The 26462-nt window shown below is 47.4% G+C and overlaps 1 protein-coding gene across 1 annotated transcript in view; it reads left to right on the forward strand.

Moving 5' to 3' along the window:
* The window catches only part of LOC149450096 (uncharacterized), an 83207-nt gene extending 60780 nt beyond the window's left edge, over window positions 1-22427 (forward strand). Inside the window, exons 7-8 of the mRNA XM_089692341.1 lie at window positions 4890-5966; window positions 17992-22427. Coding sequence (XP_089548467.1) covers window positions 4890-5966; window positions 17992-19383 — 2469 coding nt within the window. The 3' untranslated portion in view covers window positions 19384-22427. The remainder of the gene's footprint in view (window positions 1-4889; window positions 5967-17991) is intronic.
* Window positions 22428-26462: the final 4035 nt, after the last annotated feature.

Raw genomic sequence — 26462 nt, forward strand, 5'->3', positions numbered from 1 at the left:
ACAACATATAGAGTGCAGGGGCCAGGAGTAAGTACAAAACACAACATATAGAGTGCAGGGGCCAGGAGTAAGTACAAAACACAACATACAGAGTGCAGGGGCCAGGAGTAAGTACAAACACAACATATAGAGTGCAGGGGCCAGGAGTAAGTACAAACACAACATATAGAGTGCAGGGGCCAGGAGTAAGTACAAAACACAACATATAGAGTGCAGGGGCCAGGAGTAAGTACAAAACACAACATACAGAGTGCAGGGGCCAGGAGTAAGTACAAACACACAACATAGAGAGTGCAGGGGCCAGGAGTAAGTACAAAACACAACATATAGAGTGCAGGGGCCAGGAGTAAGTACAAACACAACATATAGAGTGCAGGGGCCAGGAGTAAGTACAAAACACAACATATAGAGTGCAGGGGCCAGGAGTAAGTACAAAACACAACATATAGAGTGCAGGGGCCAGGAGTAAGTACAAAACACAACATATAGAGTGCAGGGGCTAGGAGTAAGTACAAAACACAACATATAGAGTGCAGGGGCCAGGAGTAAGTACAAACACACAACATAGAGAGTGCAGGGGCCAGGAGTAAGTACAAAACACAACATATAGAGTGCAGGGGCCAGGAGTAAGTACAAAACACAACATATAGAGTGCAGGGGCCAGGAGTAAGTACAAAACACAACATATAGAGTGCAGGGGCCAGGAGTAAGTACAAACACAACATAGAGAGTGCAGGGGCCAGGAGTAAGTACAAACACAACATAGAGAGTGCAGGGGCCAGGAGTAAGTACAAACACAACATATACAGTGCAGGGGCCAGGAGTAAGTACAAAAACACAACATAGAGAGTGCAGGGGCCAGGAGTAAGTACAAACACAACATAGAGAGTGCAGCAGTCAGGCTGAGCACCATGTTCACATAAGAGTCCCCCCTTCCATCAAAGTCCCCATCTTTACCCCTTACATCAGTGTCCAGCAGAGTGCCCCACCTAATGTCAGTGTCCAGCGGAGTCCCCCTTATGTCAGTGTCCAGCGGAGTCCCCCCTTGCATCAAAGTCCCCATCTTTACCCCCTTACATTAGAGCTCAGTGGAGTCCCCCCCCCCCTTACATCAGAGCTCAGCGGAGTCCCCCCCCCTTACATCAGAGCTCAGCGGAGTCCCCCCCCCTTACATCAGAGCTCAGCGGAGTCCCCCCCCCCTTACGTCAGAGCTCAGCGGAGTGCCCCCCCTTACATCAGAGCTCAGCGGAGTGCCCCCCCCTTACATCAGAGCTCAGCGGAGTCCCCCCCTTACGTCAGAGCTCAGCGGAGTGCCCCCCCTTACGTCAGAGCTCAGCGGAGTGCCCCCCCCTTACATCAGAGCTCAGCGGAGTGCCCCCCCCCTTACATCAGAGCTCAGCAGAGTGCCCCCCTTACATCAGAGCTCAGCGGAGTCCACCCCCCTTACGTCAGAGCTCAGCGGAGTCCACCCCCCTTACGTCAGAGCTCAGCGGAGTCCACCCCCCTTACATCAGAGCTCAGCGGAGTCCCCCCTTATGTCAGAGCTCAGCTGTTAACTGGACATGAAATAGTGAAGTGTGAAGATGCTGGAAGAACAGGGAGGGGGGAGGTAGATAAGGAGAGAAGGGGAGGAGGTGGGGAAAGCTCCATGGTAGAGCAGAGATCGCTCACCCCCAGGCTGCTCTCTGCAGGCTCAGACATCACCAATTGTACAACCAGATGGATCTTCAAATTTCCCGCCTACGGGGCAGTCACAGAGCAGAGGGGCGGGAAGAGGCGGAGCAAGACAGAATCTTACTCCTTCCCCGTCTATGCGGGGAGGGAGGGGGGAAATGTGCTGTCTGAACAAGTGTCACAGACACTGAGCATGCCCAGCTGCAGCCCGCCCCCCCCCCCCCGGAGTCTACCAATCACTTTCTTCAGTAAGCCCTGCTGCTTGCCTGCAACAGGTAGAAATGTAAGAAAACAACCTGCACGGCGCCCAGAACTACATGTCCCGAGAGTCAGGAGATAGGATTTGTAAATCCCTGAGTCCAAACTAAATGTCTTCCCATGGGGGGAGTAGTTCTTCAATGTCCAGCAACCCTCCTATTCCCCCCTCACATCCACATCCTATTATTGTGTGACCAATACCATCCAAATCATTCTTACTTTCATTTCCCAAAGTTATCCGTCTACAAGGAGACCTGTATAGATCACATGATGGCACCAATGAGGATGGAGGAGGACCGGAGTCACATGACTGAGAAGATACTAAACCTCACCCTGGAGATCATCTACCTGCTGACCGGAGAGGTGAGGAGGATTCTGGGAGGTCACATGACATCACTCTTATCTCTATTAATAAAACACAGACCTGACCGGAGAGGTGAGGAGGATTCTGGGAGGTCACATGACATCGCTCTTATCTCTGTTAGTAACACACAGACCTGACCGGAGAGGTGAGGAGGATTCTGGGAGTCTAACATGATATTCCTATTGGTTCCTCAATACAGAGATTTCCTCTTCTGAAGTCAGGTGATCATATGACCATCACAGTGCCTCCATGTGACTCCCTAAACCCTGAGAGACACAACATGCAGAAGATTCTAGAAGTCACCAAGAAGATGATGGAGCTGCTGACAGGAGAGGTGAGCGGTGCCGGGAATTCTGGGACATTCTCCAGTAACAGACAAGGGATGTGTCTGGATGGTGACTGTATCATTGTGTGTGTCAGGTTCCTATAAGGTGTCAGGGTGTCACTGTCTATTTCTCCATGGAGGAGTGGGAGTATTTAGAAGGACACAAGGATCTCTACAAGGACGTCATGATGGACAATCAGCCGCCCCTCACATCACCGGGTAAGAGGAGACTTTATTGTAAAGGAGAGAGCAGTACGGAGGATCCACCTAGATCCCCCATCATCTGATAAACACATAGAAACAATGGATTCAGTCAGTGTGTGTGTTTCCTACAGATGGATCCAGTCATGGGAACCCACCAGAGAGATGTCCCCGTCCTCTGTATTCCCGGGATTCCACACAGGAAGGTCACACCATCCCTCACTATTACAAGGTTGGTGGGACGGAGCATCTAGAACATGGACTGTGGAGACAATGTGTGGAGTTCTTTTATGTGACCTTACATTTTACAGATGATATTTTCTCTCATTTCCTTGATTTAGAGTGGAGATCCAATCGATATAGAATTTGAGGTGAAAGCAGAAGAAGAAGAGGCGTATGTGAGGGATGATCAGCAGTCTATGGAGGAGGATGGAATAACGGGGACATTTATAGAGGAGGACACTCCTACAGAGATCAGCACAGGTGGGTCATGAACACTAAATCCATTCCTCCACCCATACTGCTCACTGATTGGTCCAGAGTAGGGCGGGGACTGGGTGATATCAGCCTGTAATCCCCTGGTCACTTTCCTGAGCTGTGTTCCCCGTCCTGTATTCCTGGATTTCTCTCGGATAATCTTCCTTCTCTGTGCTGCAGACACAATTTATGTATCTAGACTGGATTTATGGAGGTTCTGGGGTTCAGCTGGCAGAAAAATGTTGATTTTTACTCTAAGCATTACATAATGTAGGCACCCAGGACATGTGACTGGGGTCTCCTGCCTTGTGCCTGACTCTTCCAGGGGACCTTCTCTGTTATCTGCTGGCTGTGCCGGGTGGAGGGATATGTCTGTAGTGTCTCAGACCCAAGTCACTGAGTGCAGTCTCAGGAGATGGGAGACAAGCAACCCTTTAAGAACCTTTAATTACTGAATACCAATATTATGAGTCCTGACCATTACACTATATAATCAATATTGTACATTACATCCTCCTGACCCCTGCACTATATACTCTTTGTTGTACATTACATACTCCTGACCCCTGCACTATATACTCTATGTTGTACATTACATCCTCCTGACCCCTGCACTATATACTCTGTGTTGTACATTACATACTCCTGACCCCTGCACTATATACTCTATGTTGTACATTACATACTCCTGACCCCTGCACTATATACTCTTTGTTGTACATTACATACTCCTGACCCCTGCACTATATACTCTATGTTGTACATTCCATTCTCCTGACCCCTGCGCTATATACTCTATGCTGTACATTACATACTCCTGACCCCTGCACTATATACTCTATGTTGTACATTACATACTCCTGACCCCTGCACTATATACTCTATGTTGTACATTACATACTCCTGACCCCTGCACTATATACTCTATGTTGTACATTCCATAGTCCTGACTTCTGCTCTCCCCCCTCCCCCAACTGCTATATATACACATAATATGGATTCTCTTTTATTCCCCCCATTTCCTCCCAGCTGGACATTTTATATCGGATGATATGATTGGAGCACAGACTTTTACATGGTGATAATAATGTGATAACATCCTCCAACTTTGGACCCTAAACAGAAAGTGATAATGAGGGAGGAGTCAATACCCCAATGATGGTGGTCTTCAGGATCAGTCCAGTCTTCATCTTGGTGGTTCTCCCCCCATCCTCACTCTCTGACCTCTGGTGGGGCTCAGCCCCGCTGTTCTTCATGACTAAATCATGGACTAAATAAGGAAGTGCAGTACTTCTTGTGTTGGGAAGATGGCGATGAGTGATAGAGGGGGTGGGGACCCTTGTCCTATAATCCCCTCATCACTGTCCCTCCTATAAAAGACAGTTCTGGTTGTTTCCTCACTCTCTGACTAAGGTCCATGAATAAAGAAATGACCTGGTAGGAGATCAGAGGAGCCATTTCCTAGTTCCCTTGAGGGTGGAATTGTAAGCTCCTCAGAGACCAAGCTACCTGATGTGGGCGGAGTCCTGGTTTGGGGAAACCAATCAGCTCCTGTCTAGTAATCCTCTTTGTCTTTGTATTTTAGTCCATGGCCGGGAGATGAGGAAAACCTCAGAGGATTGTCTCACTTTGTCTCCAGACTGGAAAGTAGAAGATGAGGACATCACACAGTATAGTCCAGGAGAAAACCCGACTCCTTCCAATGTCCATCCGGCACCACCCAGTGTAGATGGACCATCGTATTCCTCGTATCCTGAGGAACCTCAGACTGTGCGGGATCGGGCTGGCCTTCCAACAGGGAAGAGCTTCTCCTGTTCTGAGTGCGGGAAGAGGTTCCATTCTACATACCATCTTAATGTGCATAATAGAACTCACACGGGGGAAAAGCCGTATTCCTGTCCTGAGTGTGGGAAATGTTTCCGTTTGAAACGGCATCTTAATAAGCATAAAGTAACTCACACAGGAGAGAAGCCGTATTCCTGTCCTGAGTGTGGGAAATGTTTTTCACAGATGTACAATCTTTACAGACATCAGAGATCTCACACGGGGGAGAAGCCATTTTCCTGTCCTGAGTGTGGAAAATGTTTTTTACAGAAGTCCCATCTTTGCACACATCAGAGATCTCACACGGGGGAGAAGCTGTATTCCTGTCCTGAGTGCGGGAAATGTTTTTCAGTGAAGTCCCATCTTTACACACACCAGAGATCTCACACAGGGGAGAAGCCGTATTCCTGTCCTGAGTGTGGAAAATGTTTTTCAGACAAGTCCAATCTTTACACACATCAGAGATCTCACACAGGGGAGAAGACGTATTCCTGTTCCGAGTGCGGGAAATGTTTTTTACAGAAGTCCCATCTTTGTACACATCAGAGATCTCACACAGGGGAGAAGCCTTATTCCTGTCCTGAGTGCGGGAAATGTTTTTCAGTTAAGTCCCATCTTTACACACACCAGAGATCTCACACGGGGGAGAAGCCATATTCCTGTCCTGAGTGCGGGAAATGTTTTTCAGAGAAGTGCAGTCTTTACACACATCAAAGATCTCACACAGGGGAGAAGCCATATTCCTGTCCTGAGTGTGGAAAATGTTTTTCAGATAAGTCCAATCTTTACAGACATCAGAGATCTCACATGGCGAGAAGCCACTTTCCTGTCCTGAGTGAGGGAAATGTTCCTCACTGAAGTCCAGTCTTCCTGTACATCAGGGATCCCACACAACCCTGGAGGTGTATTAGTTCCTTGAGTGCGGGAAATGTCTTCTAGATGAATGTTGCTGGACATCCCAGCTCTGATGTGGGGAAGAAGCACACCCTGATATACACCTCAGATATACTCCATGGCTGATCTTCATCATGGAAGAAACAGTTCATAAGGAGATCAGAGGTCCCCAAAGACATGGATGAAGTGTGGGATTGACCATTGATGGCAGGAGAAGAATAAAAATGGCGTCCTGCCCTGTGATTGGCTGAGTACATTTTGTGGTGGGAGATTCCACAAACACTTGGAGGTCTGTTTAAAAATAAATATTTCTACCTCCTGTATACCGGACACTTCCACCCCCCTTCCTGCCCAGGCTGACTGGTAACTATCAGCGCTCTCACACTTTGAATGACAATTACACAGTCATGCAACATTGTACCCAAATTATATTTTTGTAATTTTTTCACACAAATAGATATTTATTTTGGTGGTATTTAAACACCACTTTTTACCATTTTTGCTTGTTTCTTGTTTTTACAAATAAATGGTCTTTCCTTATAAATGTAGACAAAGGTGTATTCTGCGCCATTTCTTGGGTACAATAACCCCAATCAGTGTCTATGATTCAGTGTGTAGGAGAGTTATAGAGTCTACAAACTATGGGATAGATGTCTGAAAATCCATCATGTCTGATGACGGCAGATCTCATTTCTGAGGATCAAAAACACCAGAACGGTACAAATTGTCAGAACTTTATCTGTGAGGAAATAATCCGTATACAATTCATGGAAACAGGCGGGATCTGGAATGAAGGAGATTCCCTACTAATTCTCACAAAGTAACCGACATCCCAGTTCTGTATTTGTGATAATTGGAAGACGAAATAAAACACAATAATGTGCAAAAATATATATTTATTAATAATATAAATCAGTACAAAATGGGGATGAAATATAATAGGTGATGATAAATAATAAACAATACAAGATAACAGTACAATGATCTAATCCACAATAATGGGGAGAAATACAAGCCAGCAATTACTTCCAAATATTAATGAATTACATCCAACTGTCTGGAAATGTCGTGTAAGAAATCAGTAACTCAGCAACATGTGACAACAGATATACAAATCCCCCCCGTGATCTCTCTACACCCAGATATTCAACGCTCAACGTGTACCTTGCCATGACTTGATCTGGAATCCCATACACAGGCCAATCCAATCCGCTTACAATCTGAGATGAAGATGTAATGTTACATGAAGTAGTCTACCTTGTCATATATATACTGTATACATCCGGATAAACCATTGACTAGAAGCCAGAATCAGCTTCAGGGATATGTAAAATCAATCTTCCCCAGAGGAGGGAAATGATAATAATTTATACTGCAGGTAAAATGACGTCACATCCCCTCCTGTGCTCACCAGAACCGTTATCGGACTAAACAATGTATCTGGAGATATAAGGGGAGTACAAGTTATCTGAGGAAAATGAAAGTTCTAGTTCCCAATATGGACTGTATGGTGTCAGTGATGTCAGCTTTCAGTGCGCTCACTTCAGGGGGTGTCTGTGTCCGTCTGTTGTCCCTTGTCTCCTGTCTTGTGAGGTCTTGTTTTGTGATGTGTGTCCTCTTCTCTGTCCGTCTCTTACTTTTATCCCTCCAAATAAAACCTAGGCGGGCAAAGCTTCTCTCTCCTCACAATGACGTCAGACTAGGTGCTATTTTCTCTACTAATTGATTTCAGTGACCTGAAGGGGGCAGTATAGGATGAGGAATTCTCTGACATGTCTTCTGGAACATGACAAGGGTTGACCTTTAACCTCGGCTGGTAAGGACATGACTACATTAGAGAGAACTGCTTTTCTGCCAGGTTTGGTGTCACACAGACTGGTACCCATGTCACTGCTAATAATGTATTACTGAAAGTGGTTGTAAACCTAAAAAACACAAATCAGTCTCATCCTGCAGTTGGGTAGATTTTACCTTTACTGAGCCATTCAGCTTAGTCTGGTATCTTGAAGCAATCCCTTTCTCCAGAAATCCCGCCTGATCTTCTGAGCAGAATAAATCTGACACCAGCAGAAATATGGTGTCACCACTCCCCTTCTCCTGTGAGTGACAGGCTGTGCTGAGGAGGAGACCAGTATGAGCCTCCATGTAATACACTGCAAGGGGTGGGGGAGGGGGTGTCCTCTCCATGCTGGTCTCTGCCTTCACAAGATCCACAACTCAGCACTCATCAGCACCAGTGATTGTTCTTGAGCCGAGGATGGAGGGGGGTATAACTGGGGGATTGTGTGACATCACATCTCCGCCTACTATTCTCTGGTCCTAAGCCACGCCCACAGACCAGCAGATTTTGGAGGGCGGAGACAAGCTAAAGGAGCATTTTTCTGAGGTACACTCACAGCTGTATGTATGTTTACATTAAAATGTATTCATTTATGGAAAAAAAGTACAATTTTTAAATATTTGGGGTTTACAACCACCTTAAGTGATTCTGGAGAAAATAAATCTACCTAAATATCCTACAAAAAGATGAGGTCATTATACTGAGACTTCTTATCTCACGTCTTCTGTAACATAACAACGTTGTCATACAATGAACTCAAACTGATACTTTATAATGTTACAAACAGAATATCCCCAATATATCAATATGTATTCATTGTTAAACCATTTCATATAAATATATATATGTGGAAATGGAATCTAGTAATATAAACCTGGATGACATAAGTAAGCAAGCATTCACTTCATGTAATACTAATAATAATACAAGTGACATTTTTGGATCAGATATTCCTGTCACATAATAATAACACCATATACAATGTAAGGTATAATATGCACTCTTTCCAGAGGATCATGGGAAATAATCATTGTGACCAGTTCTTGTGTCCTTTGTTCCATCTAGACATGGACTCATCCATTTATCTTACCACTTGGTGTCATGTCTAGTCTTCATCTTGTAGCCGTCTGATACCACCATACCCCCCCCCCCAGATTTATAACCTGGGAACATAAGCTGTAACCACCTTGGAATGCTCTTAGAATCTGTGTTCAGAAACCATGAAATAGAATATACAGAACAAAATGGCTTCCAGCATGTCCATGTAGAGATGATAAGTTCAGGCCTTCCTGTTTCATTCTGTGAGCCCAGAACAGTTCTGCCAACCTGGTAATCTACGATTGGCTCATATCCCTGTGGGGTGGTAACCTGTAGGCACCTGCTGATCTACGATTGGCTCATAACCCTGTGGGGTGATAACCTGTAGGCACCTGCTGATCTACGATTGGCTCATAACCCTGTGGGGTGATAACCTGTAGGCACCTGCTGATCTACGATTGGCTTATAACCCTGTGGGGTGGTAACCTGTAGGCACCTGCTGATCTACGATTGGCTCATAACCCTGTGGGGTGGTAACCTGTAGGCACCTGCTGATCTACAATGGCTTATAACCCTGTGGGGTGGTAACCTGTAGGCACCTGCTGATCTATGATTGGCTCATACCCCTTTGTATCCTGATCAGATGATGATTGCAGCGCTCCCAATGTTGTTCATGTAATGGAGTGCACAGTGTGTTCCATCCAAGAAGGGCAGCAAGGTAGAAGCCGGCAATTACAGGCCAGTGAGTCTAACATCGGTGGTAGTCAAGTTAATGGAATCACTCCTGAAAGGAAGGATCATTGATCATCTAGAAACACACAACTTGCTGGATCCAAAGCAGCATGGCTTTACTGAGGGCAGACCATGGCAGACTCATCTGATTGGACTTTTTGACTATATCACCAATGATTTGGACCAGGGTGGTGCTGTGGACATAGAATATCTTGATTTCAGCAAGGCATGTGATACAGTCCACATAATGATCTAATACAGAAGTTGGACAAGCTAGGACTTAGCCCTTGGGTGGTTCAGTGGATGTGCAGTTGGATAAAGGAGAGATACCAGAGTGTGGTTGTAAATGGGGTTCACTCGGAACAGAGAGCAGTCACTAGTGGTGTACCCCAAGGTTCTGTACTGGGAGCTGTTCTATGTAATCTATATGTAAGTGGTTGTTGGGTAAGGGGATGTCTCTTTGCTGATGACACACAAGGTGTGTAATAAGGAGGATATCCCTGGAGGTGTCTGTAACATGGACAGGATTTGGCATTGCTGGATGATTGGTCAGAGAAGTGGAAATTGCAGTTCAATGTTTCTAAATGTAACATAATGCACCTAGGGAAAAATAATCCATTGAGAGAATACAACATGGGGGTTATGTTGCTTGACAGCACTTCAGAAGAAAAGGATTTGGGGTAGTTATTTAGATATTTATATCACTAGAGGGGTCACCGGCAGGAGGAAGGAGGTCCCGATTCCCCTATCTAGGTCTTCATATCACTAGAGGGGTCACCGGCAGGAGGTCCTGATTCCTCTATATAGATTTATATATCACTGGAGGGATCCCCGGCAGGAGGAAGGAGGTCCCGATTCCTCTATATAGATCTTTATATCACTAGAGGGGTCACCGGCAGGAGGAAGGAGGTCCCGATTCCTCTATATAGATCCTATCACTAGAGGGGTCCCCGGTGGGAGGAAGGAGGTCCCGATTCCTCTATATAGATCCTATCACTAGAGGGGTCCCCGGTGGAAGGAAGGAGGTCCTGATTCCTCTATATATATCTTTATATCACTAGAGGGGTCACCGGCAGGAGGAAGGAGGTCCTGATTCCTCTATATAGATCTTTCTATCACTAGAGGGGTCACCGGCAGGAGGAAGGAGGTCCTGATTCCTCTATATAGATCCTATCACTAGAGGGGTCACCGGCAGGAGGAAGGAGGTCCTGATTCCTCTATATAGATCTTTATATCACTAGAGGGGTCACCGGCAGGATGAAGGAGGTCCTGATTCCTCTATATAGATCTATCACTAGAGGGGTCACCAGCAATCTCATGTAGAATACTGTGTCCAGTTCTGGAGACCTCACTTACATAAAGGTATTGATAAGATAGAACGAGTCCAGAGACGGGGAATACAAATAGTGATATCAGGAGAGACTTCAGGAACGTAACATGTCCAGTCTGGAGGAGAGAAGGGAAAGGGGAGACATGACTGAAACCTTTACATACAACAAGGGAGTGAATAAGGTTCAGGAGGGCAGGATTTTCAATATGAAACCAAAATGAAGAACACGGGACATGACCTCCAACTAACTGGAGGAAAGTTCACAACTAATCTCAGAAAGTATTATTTTACTGAAAGAGTAGTTGATGCTTGGAATACATTTCCAGTAGAGGTAGTGAGCCAGAGACAAATCACAGAGATCATCACAATAGTACACAATGGATGGCTATGAATGAAAGCCATTCATTGTATACAACTGTCATATGATCACTGTGATTGGTCATAGCAATCACATGGTACTGGGCTGGCCTGGTACAATGATCTATCATCTGGTGGACACAGCAGGTGACATATCAGGATACAGCAGAGCCACTAGACTTGGAGGACTTCATATGATGTCCACCCAGGATGGGAGAGATCCCGCTCAGCTGTCATTCTGCTATAGGCCTGGTGGGAAGCAGTTCATTACAGGGGACACTGTACAGGTTCTATATGTAGTCTCGGGGTCCCTGTGGAAGTCCATGTGAGGACATTCCTACCTATGATAAATGACAGGCTAAACCCACCTGGAGACCTGGGGACAATGTACAAGTTCTATATGTAGTCTGGGGGTCCCTGTGGAAGTCCATGTGTGGACATTTCTACCTATGATAAATGACAGGCTAAACCCACCTGGAGACTTTCTCCACACCTGGAGTGTGCTGAGTTCTTGGAGAACGTCTACACAGTGTTTCCAGATTGGCTTTATCACCCCAACGAGCTCGCTCCAGTTCATGGATGTCATCATTATGTTTGGAGGATCTCACCAGTCAGGAGCCTTTCCTGTCATCCTACATGTTCCCTTCTGAGGATTGTTCTATCCTTCCAAACAAATGTATGAAATCATGGATGAGTCCTCCTTCTATGTGATCTAGAAGATCTTCAATCACAATGTCTTTATGGATGAAGTGGATGGCCCAGTTTATATATTATTTATTGCTTTACAGCTTTATTCCCTCCAGGATTCATTCTTTATTTATAGAACCATTCAAGGAAGTGTTCTTACTGTGAGAGATCTCCACCACCATTCCTCTGTGACCATTACATCCTTGTCATTTATGTCTGACATCTTTATTATGAGTGGATTGATAGATATCTTTATACTTTAGGATGTATTTTTGCATATTTTACCCAAAAAGATCTGTTTTGGAGGTCTCTGTTTTATTATGTATTTTGTTTTTATCTTGTGTTCTGTGTCTTTAAGACTTTTCTATCTGTAGTGAAATATATTATATAAACAGTTGGTTGCATAAGAGTTAGGTTTATTGTTTCTTACTTTTTTTAGTTCTTTTTGAACTTTCCTGGAATCTCTGTAAGGTAGATACAATGCAGGAATGTTATTAGGGGATGTTTCTTGGGGCTGCAGTTCCTATGAAATCCACAAGATGGTGACCTCATTTCTCCCCAGACAGGAAGTCTCCATGGAATACAGACAGGAAGTGATGTCAGGAACAGGCAGGACATTCCGAGAGGTGAGTTGGGAGAAAGCAAATCGGAGACATTTGTGGACGTGGCAGCAGAGGAGGTAATAAGTTGTTATTTCCTATTTACACCTAGTAACCCCCCGTCATGTCTGTCCTCTTCCTCCATAGTCACGTCCGTCCTCTTCCTCCATAGTCACGTCCGTCCTCTTCCTCCATGGTCACGTCCGTCCTCTTCCTCCATGGTCACGTCCGTCCTCTTCCTCCATGGTCACGTCCGTCCTCTTCCTCCATGGTCACGTCCGTCCTCTTCCTCCATGGTCACGTCCGTCCTCTTCCTTTATAGTCACGTCCGTCCTCTTCCTCCATAGTCGTGTCCGTCCTCTTCCTCCATAGTCACGTCCGTCCTCTTCCTCCATAGTCACGTCCGTCCTCTTCCTCCATAGTCACGTCCGTCCTCTTCCTCCATAGTCACGTCTGTCCTCTTCCTCCATGGTCACGTCCGTCCTCTTCCTCCATAGTCATGTCCGTCCTCTTCCTCCATAGTCACTGTGACGTCTTTTATCTCCAGCAGATGATGATACACACATATATAGTGTGGGAACCCAGATTACCCCCTTCAGGGGCAGAACATTCCCCCACTTCCGGGGCCGGAACATTCTCCTCATTGTGGAGATAAATTCTAGTAATATGGTCCTCTAAACAAACAGCACTGACAATAAATAGACAAGACAAGGACCATCCTGACCATACATGGCCTACAAAGGGCAATGATGACACTACACAGGCAGCCAATGGGCAATCATTACACTATGCAGCCAACACAATGATGGAGTGCCGGGGTCAGGAGTATGGAGCATAGAGCCCCTTACATTGCTGCTCAGGAGGAAGGAAACATTCCTTTGTAACAGAAAATGTATATAAATCTAAAGCGCTTTAAGGAATGTCCTGGGGTTTCAAAAATGAAAGGGGCTTTTTAGTGACTAAAACATTTAATATGTGTAACATTGCGCTGTTTATCTCCTCCTCCCCTCCCCCGCCTGTCTCCAGCATCGCACCCGGGGACTAGCAGGGAGGGGAGAGACCTTGTAGTGTAATGAGAACCGATTGGCTGCTCCTCAGGAAAGGGGAGTGTCCTGCTTATCCTTTTTCCCTTTCACTCCCAGAGCCATTTTTGCATTTTTTGCACATTTAAAAAATCATTTTATCCTGAAGATGACACAAAACCCCCAAAATATCGATTTTCTGAAAGTAGAGACTTTAGAGAATAAAATAGCGGCAGTTCTATTTTTTTATGTCACAAAATATTATCACAAAGTCTAGGAAATGCCAAATTTCACTAAAAAATATACTTAAGTTAATTTCAGGGCACAAAAAGCAATAAATGACCCATTTATCTGTAAAAATATAAAAGCCGAGGTTGCAGCGAGTAAATAGATATCCAACATGTCAAACCTTAAGTTGTGTGTGCTGAAATGGTGACAACCTTTAGTCCCCGGTATTATCTATAGGTGACACATTTATAGCCCCTTCTAGGTCATCAGTATAGAGTACGGAGGAGGTCTGCTCCTAGAATTATCCTCTCATTCTGGTGTGACCGGCGATATGTAACGTGTATCACAATCAATGTTATCACGTGTAGGCCCTCCAGCGTGTGCTCTTACGTTTGGGTGTGCATATATGTGGGGGTGGGGGAGCCTCAAAATGTTTTAAGGGGAGGAGTTATGTACTTGGGTGTAACTTTAATTCTTTGCATTTAAAAAAAACATTTTTACTTAAGGGGACAAAGTCCTCTATGTGATGACTTTTGATGACAGGTTCTCTTTATTGAGACATCCAGGGTCTAAAAGACCCCCAATGTCTCCCCTGTACTCCATTGGATGTAATGTAGTGCACATCGCACCGCATTACATTCTTTGCCGGCCTCGATGGTCGGGAAATCTGTCATAACGTCACTTCTGGCTCAGGACAAGAAGGGAGTGAATGTGTCCGCTCTCCTCCATCCCCTCTACCCTCCGACACCCGCTGACCCGGGCCCACAGATGGGCAAGCAGAGCCGGGGAAGCATAGTAGGTACAGGGGAGGTTCACACACACGGGGTGGCAGAGGCTGGCACCTGAAAGGAGAGCCCTGCGGCTTGCCCTCAGCAGGGATAAAGATTAAACACAATACTTGCCCGGCCCCCAGAACTACATATCCCGGGCGTCGGGTGATGTAAAGTGACCATCCCTGCATGATGAGCCGACATTGACCTCACAGCACTGCCTCAGAGCAAACTAGTCATAGGAAGGATCAGATTTATCATTCCTTGTCTGCAGATCTAATACTCATCAAAACCAGTTCAGAGACCAAACAAACCCAACAGAGAAAAGGGGCCCCGGACCCCAAAATTGTAGTAAACACTAAACAGTCCAAACAAAATGTCTTCCCATGGGGGGAGTAGTTCTTCAATGTCCAGCAACCCTCCTATTCCCCCCTCACATCCACATCCTATTATTGTGTGACCAATACCATCCAAATCATTCTTACTTTCATTTCCCAAAGTTATCCGTCTACAAGGAGACCTGTATAGATCACATGATGGCACCAATGAGGATGGAGGAGGACCGGAGTCACATGACTGAGAAGATACTAAACCTCACCCTGGAGATCATCTACCTGCTGACCGGAGAGGTGAGGAGGATTCTGGGAGGTCACATGACATCACTCTGATCTCTATTAATAAAACACAGACCTGACCGGAGAGGTGAGGAGGATTCTGGGAGGTCACATGACATCACTCTCATCTCTATTAATAAAACACAGACCTCACCGGAGAGGCGAGGAGGATTCTGGGAGGTCACATGACATCACTCTCATCTCTATTAATAAACACAGACCTGACCGGAGAGGTGAGGAGGATTCTGGGAGGTCACATGACATCACTCTTGTCTATTCTGGTCAATAGACCATTTTATTTTTGCACACATTTAGATGATGTCAGGTGGTTGATATTGTTTTATTTTTCTCCTGATCTGTAGGATTATGTTGTAAAGAAGAAGTCTAGTGGGGAGCCAATCTCAGGAGGATGGAGCAGAACCCGGAGCCTCACCATGGTGCCTCCATCTCATTCTCTGATACCTGAGAGGGAGAAAGAGCAGAAGATTCTGGAACTGACCACCAGGATGGTCCATCAGCTGACAGGAGAGGTGAGCGGTGCCGGGAATTCTGGGACATTCTCCAGTAACAGACAAGGGATGTGTCTGGATGGTGACTGTATCATTGTGTGTGTCAGGTTCCTATAAGGTGTCAGGGTGTCACTGTCTATTTCTCCATGGAGGAGTGGGAGTATTTAGAAGGACACAAGGACCTCTACAAGGACGTCATGATGGACAATCAGCAGACTTTGGGTTTTGTGAAGATTGTAAGGAAGGAATTTCCCCGGAATGAGACGATATTGAACCTCACCCTGGAGATCCTCAGCCTGCTGACTGGAGAGGTGAGTGTAATGAAGGGGTTAAATCTGACTCGGCTGTACACTGGGAGGTATTCAGAGTCACTTGAAGTCTTCTGATGTTCTGTAATCAATAACGACATCCACACAAGTACTATGAATACATAAAGTGTCCGGACTCTATGAGATTTGGTTATAGCACAAGATGGCGGCATCGGTTATAGAAGAGAACAATCTCAGCTTTAGTCCAATCAGAGAGACCCATGATTACCAGCATGCCACGCCCACTGACCACTAAATCCATGGGTGACATTTCCTGGTGGGTCAGTGAGCCTTACTAGTAAACCATTAGTGACTCTATTATATGACTTCTAGAAGGAGCTATAAATCTGACCCCATTGTCATCATATCATTGGATGGAGATGTCTGTCCTTTGCTGAGTCGGCACATTGTGGCCAATCCCTGGAGAATAAATCTAGAGCTGACCATAGAAGTGAGGGATTATGGGAGAGTGAGATTTATCTTTGTATCACACAGAACTGTAAAGGAGTCATGAAGAAATCTACCGACAATGACACCAGAAGGAGATCTCATCGTATGACCACAAGATCCTCGAGAATCCAGAATCCCATCACCATCCCCCCACCTCCATCCCTGATCCCTACAAGACAGAAGACACAGAAGATTCTAGAAGTCACCAAGAAGATGATGGAGCTGCTGACAGGAGAGGTGAGCGGTGCCGGGAATTCTGGGACATTCTCCAGTAACAGACAAGGGATGTGTCTGGATGGTGACTGTATCATTGTGTGTGTCAGGTTCCTATAAGGTGTCAGGGTGTCACTGTCTATTTCTCCATGGAGGAGTGGGAGTATTTAGAAGGACACAAGGATCTCTACAAGGACGTCATGATGGACAATCAGCCGCCCCTCACATCACCGGGTAAGAGGAGACTTTATTGTAAAGGAGAGAGCAGTACGGAGGATCCACCTAGATCCCCCATCATCTGATAAACACATAGAAACAATGGATTCAGTCTCAGGAGATGGGAGGCAGAAGTGTGGGACCTCTACAGCTTGTCTCATGTGGACATCTAGGCCACCACTGAGTGCTGAATACCAATATTATGAGTCCTGACCATTTCATTGTATAATTTATATTGTACACATCCCCCTGACCCCTGCACTATATACTCTATGTTGTACATTACATACTCCTGACCCCTGCACTATATACTCTATGTTGTACATTACATACTCCTGACCCCTGCACTATATACTCCATGTTGTACATTACATACTCCTGACCCCTGCACTATATACTCTGTTGTACATTACATACTCCTGACCCCTGCACTATATACTCTATATTGTACATTCCATACTCCTGACCCCTGCACTATATACTCTATGTTGTACATTACATACTCCTGACCCCTGCACTATATACTCCATGTTGTACATTACATACTCCTGACCCCTGCACTATATACTCTGTTGTACATTACATACTCCTGACCCCTGCACTATATACTCTATATTGTACATTCCATACTCCTGACCCCTGCACTATATACTCTATGTTGTACATTACATACTCCTGACCCCTGCACTATATACTCCATGTTGTACATTACATACTCCTGACCCCTGCACTATATATTCTGTGTTGTACATTACATACTCCTGACTTCTGCTCTCCCCCTCCCCCCACTGCTATATATACACATAATATGGATTCTCTTTTGTTCCCCCCATTTCCTCCCAGCTGGACATTTTATATCGGATGATGTGATTGGAGCACAGATTTTACATGGTGATAATAATGTGATAACATCCTCCAACTTTGGACCCTTAAACAGAAAGTGATAATGAGGGAGGAGTCAATACCCCAATGATGGTGGTCTTCAGGATCAGTCCAGTCTTCATCTTGGTTGTTCTCCCCCCATCCTCACTCTCTGACCTCTGGTGGGACTCAGCCAGTCCTGGTTTGGGGGAACCAATCAGCTCCTGTCTAGTAATCCTCTTTGTCTTTGTATTTTAGTCCATGGCCGGGAGATGAGGAAAACCTCCGAGGATTGTCTCACTTTGTCTCCAGACTGGAAAGTAGAAGATGAGGACATCATACAGTATAGTCCAGGAGAAAACCCGGCTCCCTCCAATGTCCATCCGGCACCACCCAGTGTAGATGGACCATCGGATTCCTCGTATCCTGAGGAACCTCAGACTGTGCGGGACCGGGCCGGCCTTCTAACAGGGAAGAGCTTCTTCTGTACTGAGTGCGGGAAGAGGTTCCATTCTAAATCCAAACTTAATGTGCATAAAAGAACACACACAGGGGAGAAGCCGTATTCCTGTCATGAGTGCAGGAAATGTTTCCATTCCAAATCACTTCTTAATGTTCATAAAAAATCCCATATGCAGGAAAAGCCACATTCCTGTCCTGAGTGCGGGAAGTGTTTCAGTTTTAAATATAATCTTAATGTGCACAAAAGATCTCACACGGGAGAGAAGCCATTTTCCTGCCCTCAGTGCAAAAAATGTTTTGCACAAAAATCCCATCTACAAATACATCATAGAACATATCACATGGACGAGAAGAAATATTCCTGTCCTGAGTGCGGGAAATGTTGTTTACAGAAATCACATCTTATTACACATCTAAGGCTTCACACAGGAGAAAAACCGTACTCCTGTTTTGAGTGCGGGAAATGTTTTTCAGATAAGTCAGGTCTTTGCAGACATCAGAAATCTCACACGGGGAAGAAGCCGTATTCCTGTTCTGAGTGCGGAAAATGTTTTTCACAGAAGTACAATCTTTCCACACATCAGAGATGTCACACGGGGGAGAAGCCATACTCCTGTCCTAAATGCGGGAAATGTTTTTCAAGTAAGTCCCATCTTCACACACATCAGAGATCTCACACGGGGGAGAAGCCATATTCCTGTCCTAAGTGCAGGAAATGTTTTTCAAGGAAGTCCCATCTTCACGCACATCAGAGATCTCACACGGGGGAGAAGCCGTATTCCTGTCCTGAGTGCGGGAAATGTTTTTCACAGCATGCCAGTCTTTACAGACATCAGAGATCTCACAGCGGGGAGAAGCCACTTTCCTGTTCTGAGTGCGGGAAATGTTTTTCAAGTAAGTCCCATCTTCACACACATCAGAGATCTCACACGGGGGAGAAGCCGTATTCCTGTCCTGAGTGCGGGAAATGTTTTTCACAGAAGTCCAGTCTTTACACACATCAGAGATCTCATACGGGGGAGAAACCATATTCCTGTCCTGAGTGCGGGAAATGTTTTTCGCAGAAGTCCCATCTTTCCAAACATCAGAGATCTCATGCGAGGGAGAAGCCACTTTCCTGTCCTGAGTGAGGGAAATGTTCCTCACTGAAGTCCTGTCTTCCTGTACATCAGGGGTTCCACACAACCCTGGAGGTGTATTAGTGCCTTGAGTGCGGGAAATGTTTTTCACAGAACTCCCATCTTTACAGACATCAGAGATCTCACATGGAGGAGAAGCCACTTTCCTGTCCTGAGTGAGGGAAATGTTCTTCACTGAAGTCCTGTCTTCCTGTACATCAGGGGTCCCACACAGCCCTGGAGGTGTATTAGTGCCTTGAGTGCGGGAAATGTCTTCTAGATGAATGTTGCTGGACATCCCAGCTCTCATGTGGGGAAGAAGCACACCCTGATATACACCTCAGACATACTCCATGGCTGATCTTCCTCATGGAAGAAACAGTTCATAAAGAGATCAGAGGCCGCCAAAGACATGAATGAAGTGTGGGACTGGGTTGGCCATTGATAGCAGGAGAATAAAAATGGGGTCCTGATCTGTCATTGGCTGCACACAGTTTGTGGCAGGAGATTTCACAAACACTTGGAGGTGTGATTTGTAAACAACAATATTGGACAGATGTGATCGGTGCTGGCCCAGCTGTGATGAATATTGGTGGTATTGTATTCATCCAGTGATGACATTAAGGCCCTGATTTACTAATGTGTCTAGGTGCATTTCCGTGGGCTAACAATCCAGGAATCAGTCTAAAAAAGCAGACTTGGTAAAAGGCATGTCTAACACTCTGACCAATCACTGCAGACATGTTCACATTGAAATTTGCTTTGTCAAATATCAGGACTTCACTTTAAACAATATCTGACATTTCCAAAAAAAAGTTTAAATGGGTAAAAAGTAGTTTTTTAAAGCAAGTCATGACAGTGAAGAACTAGACGCTTTTCCAACGTCTATGTCCGATATAAATGCGCATGTGCAGAACACGTTAGACGTCCTCTGTGGGCACTTGCTTTTTAGCCACTGCTCAATAGTAAATCTCTGTATGGATTCCTCTGACAGCTGGCACTCGGTCACGTCTCCTGTGTGTGGAGTCCTCTGACAGCCGGCACTCGGTCGCGTCTCCTGTGTGTGGATCCCTCTGACAGCCGGCACTCGGTCACGTCTCCTGTGTGTGGAGTCCTCTGACAGATGGCAAAGATTGTGTCTCCTGTGTGTGGAGTCCTCTGACAGCCGGCACTCGGTCACGTCTCCTGTGTGTGGAGTCCTCTGACAGCCGGCACTCGGTCACGTCTCCTGTGTGTGGATTCCTCTGACAGCCGGCACTCGGTCACGTCTCCTGTGTGTGGAGTCCTCTGACAGGCGGCACTCGGTCACGTCTCCTGTGTGTGGAGTCCTCTGACAGCCGGCACTCGGTCACGTCTCCTGTGTGTGGAGTCCTCTGACAGCTGGCACTCGGTCGTGTCTCCTGTGTGTGGATTCCTCTGACAGCCGGCACTCGGTCACGTCTCCTGTGTGTGGAGTCCTCTGACAGGCGGCACTCGGTCGCGTCTCCTGTGTGTGGATTCCTCTGACAGCCGGCACTCGGTCACGTCTCCTGTGTGTGGATTCCTCTGACAGGCGGCACTCGGTCGTGTCTCCTGTGTGTGACAACCAGCACCATTTGTAGCCAGGCGGATCTTTATGTATTCTAATTTGATTTCCTTAGTTCTATTTATTCTGATTTTGTTTGTTATCCTTTATAATTATTTCTGTAATGATTTTACATATTTTGAAGGTCTAGATAATATATATTATTGACAGCTGAATCTAAAAATAAAGGTCAGTAATAAAAGAAAAATGGTGTGGGGTCCCCCCTCCCATTCACACCAAGCCCTTTGGGTCTGGTATGGATTTAGAGGGGAAGCCCCACACCAAAATGTAAAAAAAAAATGGCATGGGATCTCTCCCAAAATCCCTACCAGACCTTTATCTGAGCATGCAGCCCGGCAGGTCAGGAAAGAAGGAGGGATGAGCGAGTGCCCCCCTGTACCATACCTGGCCACATGCCCTCAACATGGGGGGGTGCTTTGGGGCAGGGGGGCCTCCCAAAGTACCTTGTCCCCATGTTGATGGGGACAAGGGCCTCTTCCTCACAACCGTGGGGGCTTATTAGAATCTGGAAACCCCCTTTATAAAGGGGGCCCCCAAATCCCGCCCCCCAGTTGAATGAGTATGGGATACATGGTACCCCTACACATTGACATAAAAACAAAAAGTGTAGTGTGAAAAAAGACAGAAGTCTGTCTCTGAAAAGTCCTTTATTTAAAACACTAAAAGAATGTCCCCCACAGTGGATCCAACGTCAATCATGATGCCCGCCATCACCGCCGCTGCTGCCGCTATCTGAAAAAATCATTTAAAAACAGGCTCTGCTCCCACCGATGGCTTCCAGCCATCTGCTTCTGAGGTGGCTTGACAGTTTTTAAATATATAAGGGGTGGGGCCACCGGGACATCATTAGCAGCATAATAAAATACACCCTGAAAGCCTGGAGGTGCTTATTGGATTTTGGAGTCCTGTGTGTAGCTAGACTGCCAAAACATCTCTCACATGTGGTGCCCCCATACTCGGGAGAAGTAGCAGAATGTATTTTGGGGTGTAATTCCACATATACCCATGGCATGTGTGAGCAGTAAATCATTACAATGGCAACTATGTTTAAAAAAGAAAACTTTTTTTGCCATTTTTAAAAACTTGTGACAAAAAAATAAAATCTTCCATGGACTCAACAGAATATTCCTTTTGGTTTCTACTTTCCAAAAAGGGGTCATTTGGGGTGTTTGTACTATTTTGGTATTGTAGCACCTCAAGAAATGTGATGAGTAGTCAGAAAGTAAAAGCTGTGTAAATTTCAGTATCTATCCCATAGTTTGTAGACGCTACAACACTCACACACAGCAATCAATATACACTTACTGGGATTTTTTCTTACCGGAGACATGGAGCAGAATACAAGATAGACATATCTAACATAGAAGTTAGAAAATATTTTTTTTTGTAATGTTGGTCTTTTTTCATTTATATGGAACACACCCAGTGCTGATCAAATACCACTAAAATAAAGCTTTATTTGTGTGAAGAAGGATATAAATGTTGTTTGGGTAAAGCGTTGCATGACCGAGCAATTACCAGGTGAAATAGTGCAGTGCTGAATAGTAAAAATGGCCTGGTCATGAATGGGGGAAACCTTCCACAGTTGATTGGATCCAGAGAACAGAACAATCTATAGCTGACCATACACTGTTAGTTCTTTTGTTCAGATTTCTCCTTCCACACAAACAATGTGAATGGAGGAATCCCTCCCACTGGGAATACACTGGTGGCTGCAGATGCTGATTGACAAATGTTTTCCATCATATCCCTGAGACAGAAACAGCCAACTTTTGTTGATGGAGAACAGCCACACATGGAGCGGAATGTATTATTATTATACAGGATGTATATAGAGCCAACAGTTTGCTCATCACTTTACATACAATATGAGGGCAGACAGGACAATTCCAATACAATTCATTACAGGAGGAATCAGGGGGCCGGCTTGTTAGAGCTTACAATCTAAAATGGAGGGTCAACTGATACAAAAGGTAATAGTTTGGGGGGATGGGCTGATGGAGAAAATAAAAGTACAGATATTAGGTGGGTGCAGGCTAGGCTTCTCTGAAGAGAAGGTGTCACGGTATGGGAGCGTGCCAATTATTAATCCCCTTATTAGTGCCTTGTATCACATGCCCTCAGTGTCCTGCTCTGTATTGTTCCAATTGTTCCCTGTGTCACTAGGCCAAATGGCCAAATCAAATTACTCTGGGTCCCCTCCCTCCTGGCCAGCTGGCTGGGAGCTCTCTGCACACCTCCCAACCTGCTTTTCATCTATGCAGACATCATCCCTGGCCCCAGGATGTCCCTGTCACCAGCCTGATTCTCCCTGGGGTCTAGTGTTCCCTTCCCCCTCCCGGTTGCCAAGGCGACCGGGGAGCGTCCTGCAGCAGTTTAAGAGGTGGATGCTGGGAGCTCCTATTCATTCTGGTGTGGAGTCTGCAAGGGATCTCAAGCTTCGGCGAGACCCTTGTGAATAGACTCTGCAAGCCTACCCCAGCTTCACGGAGACTCCACAGGAGGGAAGAGACAACCAGAGAAAGCATACCTGCGATTGTGAGAGACCCCACAGAAGGGGGAGATACTATCCCAGCCTGCCTGCTTTTTGCCAGAGGCCCCACAGAAGGGGGAGAGACTAACACAGCTCATCTGCCAGAGCCAGAGGCCACCCGCCTGATCCGGACTCCACAGGTACCTGCGTTCTGCTTCTACCCCTGGGAGACCAGGCACCCTGTTGGATCCGTGAGTACCTGCTTTCCCCCTGTGTTACCTGAACTGTTGCGGTGGTGACTCCAGGCACCCCTCTCCTGTGTCGGACTACCCCTGTTACAGGGACACCCCCTTGGCTCTCCTAGTGGACTAAAGTGGGTGGGGCCCCCTCGTTACCCTTTAGTGGCAAATCCACCCTCTCTGCCACCCAACGTATTGAAGGACTGCCGTCTGTTTGTCTCAATAAAGCTTTGTGCGTCTGCCATCCACTCTGTGTGTTCTGTCCTGCCTTCCCTCCGTTACATACTGGTTGGCAGCGGTGGGATCAGGACACTGAGGAGATGGCAGACAGCGAAAGCCAGCGGATGCAGGAACAGGCCCGGCCCAGCGAATACAGGAAGTGGACTGTGGCATGTCTGCAGGAGAGGGCTGAGGAGCTGGCCCTTTCCTGGAGGGGCCTAGCCAAAGATGATCTGATCACCGCCATTGAGGAGGCAGACCCCAAAGACGCCCCAGGAAAAAGCAGATCAACCCCAGCCTCCCCAGCACGCAAGGATCCTGGGCCCAAGAGCCCCTGGCTTACTCGGGTGGAGGAAGAGATGGCCCTCCTGGGGTCAGACGCCACAGCAGAGGACAAGCGAGAGGCTATCCGGAGGGCGCATGAAAGAGAGAGCCAAGGGAGCCACCGTGACCTAAGCTGCCCGTCCAGCCCCAGGGCCGCGGGATACCCCCCTCCCCGGGTCAGCCGCAAGGACTTTAAACCCTTCACAAAAGCCGCCGAGGATGTAGAGGTTCTTTCAGGACTTTGAGCAGCAGTGCCAGCTCATGGAGGTGCCAAGCACGGATTGGATACGGCACCTCGTGGGTCTGCTTGAAGGGGGTGCAGCTGCGGCCTACCGCACTCTGGACTATGTGGATGGCCGGGATTATGCCCGGGTCAAACAGACTGTGTTGGAATATTATGCGGTGACCCCAGAAGTGCACCGGGCGCGCTTCCGTGACCTTCCCTGCCATGTGGAACCGTCCTATAGGATGTATGCGCACAAGATGTCACAGTCCTGTTGGAGGTGGCACCGCAGAAGAAATCATTCAAGCATTTCTGAAGGAGCAATTCTACAACCAATGCCCGGCGGAGGTGCACGGATGGGTAAGAGAGAAAGCCCCTACCACCCTTGCAAAGGCGGCTGCCCTGGCTGATGAGATTCTGGCCATCAAGCCACACTGGAAACGGCAGTCCCCTGAGCCGTCAAGGGCCCTGCCCCCCACCACCTCTGCCAAAATGGGCCCCCCACCTACCACTGCCAATCCCGCAGGGCCATCCCCCAGAGCCCAGTTCGCAGGGCCCCCCATGAAGCACCGCTGCTACGGATGCAACCAGCCAGGGCACCTCCAAGCCAACTGCCCCACCTCTCGAAGCCGGCGCTTTACCCGTCCGGTTCACTACCTGGAACTCCATCCAGCAGAAGAACCACTGCCCCCGCCTCCCAGCGAATGGATGAGCCCCCCAGACGCCAACCAACCCTGGGGGGTTTACAGTGTCCACCCCCCCGGGGGCTTCATACTCCACCCAGAAACAACGCCACCTGCAGGCCGTGCGGGTAGACGGGCAACCGGTTTTCGGGATACAGGGGCCTTCCTGACCATCGCTGATCCCCGAGTGATCCGGCCGGAAGCCATCCAACCTGGCCCTGGATTCGCCATCGAGCTGGCGGGAGGAGCCAGACATCACATCCCCAGGGCATCCGTGCGCCTCGACTATGGGTTCGGGGAGCAACAGTGCCAGATCGGCGTCATGGGTGGCCTCCCGGGGGATATCCTACTCGGCAATGACCTAGGGGAGCTACGATGCCAGTACGTCGGGGCGGTGACCCGGTGCCAAGCAGGTCGAGGTCCTCCTCCAGATGAAGCCACCATGGGACCTTTCCCCAGCATGCACTCGGTGAGCGAACCCCTACCTGACGCAGACCTTCCCCTGACCTGGGATCGGGAGACCTTTAAGCGGGAGGTAGCCACAGACCCAACCTTGGCTAAGTTTAGGACCCGGGCTGCCGGAAGGCGGCAGGAGGGGGATGGGGGCCAGCTTTGGTGGGAGCAGGGGTTGTTGTACCGCACAGTAGGCCCAAGCCGCCTGGGTCAACCCTCTGCTAGCCCCACACAACTGATAGTGCCCAGACGGTTCCGGTTCTCGCTACTCCAGATAGCACACGACATTCCAGTAGCTGGCCACCTGGGTAAGAGGAAAACGGGGCTGCGGCTGACCCAAGCCTTCTACTGGCCAGGTATTACCCAGGACGTAGCCCACTTCTGTCAGACCTGTGACATCTGTCAGGAGGGGACGCCCAGGGGACCACCCCAAGGCCCCTTACCCATCATTGACGAGCCCTTTCAGCGGGTAGCTGTAGACATCCTGGGGCCCCTGGCCCAGCCCAGTAAGGCCGCAAGCGGTACATCCTCACGGTAGTGGATTATGCCATCCGCTACCCCGAGGCTGTCCCCCTGTCCAGCATCTCCGCCCCCAAAGTAGCCGAGTCCCTAGTCACCGTTTTCTCCCGGGTGGGTTTCCCCAGCGAGATCCTAACAGACCAGGGTACCCAGTTCATGTCCGAGGTGGTCCAATCCCTCTGGCGCACGTGCGGGGTACGGGCGATCCGGACCACTCCCTATCACCCCCAAACCAATGGCCTCTGCGAGCGCTTCAATGGCACACTGAAGAGCATGCTGAGGTCCTTCGTTGATGGGGAGGTGGACTGGGAGAAGCTCCTTCCACACCTGCTGTTTGCATATCGGGAGGTACCGCAAGAGTCAACGGGGTTCT

This window comes from Staurois parvus, unplaced genomic scaffold (genome assembly GCF_062004578.1).
Source record: "Staurois parvus isolate SC_StPar_1 unplaced genomic scaffold, SC_StPar_1.0 ptg000582l, whole genome shotgun sequence".
NCBI lineage: Eukaryota > Metazoa > Chordata > Amphibia > Anura > Ranidae > Staurois > Staurois parvus.